The sequence below is a fragment of the Phaethon lepturus genome, unplaced genomic scaffold (assembly GCF_000687285.1).
Source record: "Phaethon lepturus isolate BGI_N335 unplaced genomic scaffold, ASM68728v1 scaffold50531, whole genome shotgun sequence".
In the NCBI taxonomy this organism is placed as follows: domain Eukaryota; kingdom Metazoa; phylum Chordata; class Aves; order Phaethontiformes; family Phaethontidae; genus Phaethon; species Phaethon lepturus.
The window spans coordinates 1-3,761 of record NW_010520808.1 but is presented as its reverse complement, the minus strand read 5'-3'; the positions used below and the strand labels follow the sequence as shown (position 1 = coordinate 3,761).

Genomic DNA, 3,761 nt, shown 5'->3' with positions numbered 1-3,761 from the left:
GGCGGGAGGCGGCGCCGGATGCCTGATGGGACTAAACCTCGTGGGGAGAGAGGGTTTGAGGGAATAAATATCGGAACCAAGCTATCGCTGCTCGGATGTTACGGACCCGATGCACTGGTACGTGCCTTATTTCAGGCTCGCAGGAAGTTAATGTGGTCCTTTTAGTTGTGAAAAGTCCAACACGCTCTGGAAAAAAAATATGACTTAAAGTTTTTTGCCAAGCAGCAGAACTTCGTATTTTCATTATTTTCAAAAATAATGGGCGAAGTAACAATTACAAACTTGCAGCCATTACCTGGAAAGACTTAACCTTACGCAAACTGAACAAATAGTTCTTTATACAGACGTATTTACCTTCCCACTTGTATCCTTGATTCAGAGGAAACCACAAATAAAAAGCAAGTCAAGCTTTGAGAAGTTTATCATACAAAAATGGAGTTGGTACAAAAGCAGCTGTACAACAAAAAAATTAGAGTGAAAGGCATCCTGCACCACACTGGGTAAGCGATCAGCCCAGCATTTAAACTTTCCAAAGCATTTAAAAGCTGCTGAGAACTAACTAGTAATTTTTAAAGCACCTGCTTAGGAGCTGAATGACAACTTTTATTCCTTTGAACAACTGAAATCTTGAGGCAACAGCACACTATTAAACCACAATCTATATTTAGAGCAGTAAGATCATCTGTATTCCTTTACCAGTAGAGCTTGATCATCTTCAATTTCTTTTTTTCCACCATATTCAAAATGTTGCTCAGAAAGCAGAATGTCAGTTCTGCACAGGATCAACCATTTTTCTGGGTAAGAATTAAAATCCTCTAACCCAAAACCGAGCACTGTGGGGCTGAATCCAGGGCTCTCTAGCAGGTTATGCACAGACAGTGACGGCTGCTCCCACCCCTCCCCTTTACATTTCAGGGGAAGATTTGGTTTAATGAATACTATGGAGAAAATGTTTTCCAAGAACTACATAAAGCACTTGATTTTGTTTGGATACCACGACAAAACACACTTGAAGAATCCTTTTTCTACGGTCATTACAGCAAAGCATCTTCCCTTAAACTATCTTTCCCCAAAAGAAAACAAAAACTTCTAGTAATGCAAAAGAGGGTGAATCGAGTAAATTGCTGTGAGTGTCCAAAACTTGGGTCTGACTACCCAACTGCATCCAGGTAAAATTCAAGGTATTCTCTAAAACCTGAGCCTCAGAGTCATTTAGATGAGGCCTCTCTCCTTCTCAACTGTCAGAGAGCTAAAGAAACTGAGGCCGAGGAAGGTCCACTAATAGTTTACAGTTTGATTTAAAATATACCCAGCACTGCATTCTCTCTTAAATTATCTTGGTGATGCCAGGGAAAAGTTGGTGGTCAAAGAGGCTAACTTACCGTGAATAAAAGTAACACAAGAATCCAGACACGATTACAAGACTAGTTACAATTTCTTAAAACACACTGAATTGATTTCTCCAGTAACAGAATGAACACTGCATCAAATACATATTTTAACCTTAAATAGAAGAAGTTTATTCAACCAAATCCAAGATTATTCCAAAACTATTCCTTAGGATTGGCTTATAGAATTATTCTTGCTATTTTTCCTATTCAAAATCCCTTACATATTGCTTAGAAAAAAAAAATCTTATCTTTGAAATTTTAATTTAAAAAGCATTTTGTTGGAAAAACAGTGAGAAGGTAAGAAACCCTTATTTTTAATCCTCCTTTTCTATTTCTCCAACAAAACTAAATGGAATAGTGAAAAGTTACACCAATGCTTTGCTCAACTTTATAAAATGAGAATCAAGAAGTGCAACTTCCAAGTAACCTAGACAATGGTGACATCAGCAGACACATCACAAGCCGGGAGTGATTAACAATGCAGAGTTTTAAGACTATGGTCTTCAGTCATGCTACAATTCTACCCTGCATACCAGGCACCGCACTCTAGGCCTAGCAAAACAATTTAAAGTTCTTTTTATTTCAGTAAAGTTGAAATGATTTTACTTTGAAGATTTTGGTTCAGGGGCCTAAAGGCTCAATCCCCTCGGCAGCAAGCGAACCAGCATGCACCGTATTATTAGACGCCGGCTGAAGAGGATGAACGTGTCCTGTCCCTTGAGCGTGTTAGGAGTTTGTACCGAAGAACAGGCCACAATCCCAGGGCTGTATTTTGAAAGCATTATAATCTTTTACTTTATAGAAAAGTTACGTTTCCAGCCAAAAGTCTCTTCCAAGTTAACAGACATGTTTGTGGATGACTTTCAAGATCCAAATAACCTAGTGGATGCAACAGAAAAAAAGTAGATGAGAACCGGGTACAACTGTGAACAGTCATGCCAATGCCCTTCCGACTCACAGCGCCAGTGCACAGCTGGCCGTCGGTTCTGCTCCCCTGTACATCAGGCCATATAGCGACGTAAGCGAAAGGAAAGCAGCCTGCTGGCCTGCCTATCAGAACTAAAACCTGTTGTTTCCAGAGAGTATTTTCAAGGCTGATTCCATTCTATTACTTGGTGGGTTTTTCCCCCCCACCCCCAAAACGAAAAACATCCCAAAAGTTAAACTGAAATGGTGACCCAAATGATGTTTTATCTAAGCAACCCACAACAAGGAACACTATATCCAAGGCTAAATGGCTCACACGCTGGCAAAGAAGGTTTTAATGCACTACAGGTGCCCACATTAGCAAAGAACTGTGAGGTCAACTAACGTCTCTTTGAAGACTGAAATAAGTGAAATGAAAAGGATTTACAGAACAAGAGAGTGGGAGAGAAAGAGATCAAAAAAGAAGTATACGTGGAAGAAAAATCCCAACATGTACAACTTCCTATAAACAAATGACAAGAGGCTGCACGGCATTACTTACACAATCATGCAGAACATCATGAAGACATTCCACAAGGCAATGAAGATTCGAAAATACCTGAGACTCAGCAAGAACTCTCTGATATTATCACCTAAAATCAAGAGAAGAAGCCCTTGATGTCAAAAATACCTAATACACTGAGAAGTCACATTTTCAACACTGCCTGAAAAATGTAAGAAAGTCTGACAGGAAAAAAACCCAAACCAAGGTCAGACAACAAAAATTAAAGTTGATGTTTAGGTAAGTGATCCATCCTATGTTCAGTGCATCCCTACAAAGGGCATATGGCAAAACAATGACAAAAAGGGGTCATGCTATTAAAAAGGGAAGGACAGCCCTCTGTTGAAGTTTACAGCCTTCCTGTGTCTTTTCACCAGCAAGCAGAGATATGAAGGAGTAATAAGGTGCGTACACACCGAAACGGAAATCAGGTTGTAAGCAGAGCACTACCTCTGTAGCACAGGCACCTACATTCAAAAATGCAGAAAGAAACGTGTGTTTTTGTATTTCTTCTCACGTTACCAATCTGGGATGAACAGTTAGGTTTGTCACGCCTGTATGTAAACATCATGGAGGAAAATTGTAGGTTGCAGTTTAGTATTTTTTTTAGTAAATCAGTTATCCCAGCCACAGAGGAATTAACATCCAAATAAAAATGGGCTTAAACTTGTACTTTGGCGCCTTGAAAATGCTTTAGCCACGAATTTCCTTCAGAAAACGCCCACTCCCGTGTATATTTAGGCAGCCCTGAGCAGAGGCACTCGCAGGCTGGCTGTGCCCAGACCCCGCTCCGAGGCTCCCGGGTCCCGCCCGTTACCGGTCGTGGGTTCCCTCGACTCCTCGCCGAAGCCCTCCGTGTCTCTCTTCCTCCTGCGGGACAGCGAGGCGGGGGGCCGTATCAG

At 41.0% G+C, this 3,761-nt stretch overlaps 1 protein-coding gene across 1 annotated transcript; it reads right to left on the bottom strand.

Moving 5' to 3' along the window:
* Positions 1-2,076: 2,076 nt before the first annotated feature.
* Positions 2,077-3,758, bottom strand: SMIM7 (small integral membrane protein 7; the record flags this gene model as incomplete). Its single annotated transcript, XM_010297491.1, has 3 exons — positions 2,077-2,270; positions 2,860-2,950; positions 3,677-3,758. Coding segments are annotated over 3 exons (189 nt in total), but the record flags the coding sequence as incomplete, so codon positions are not given.
* Between the last annotated feature and the right edge of the window lie 3 nt (positions 3,759-3,761).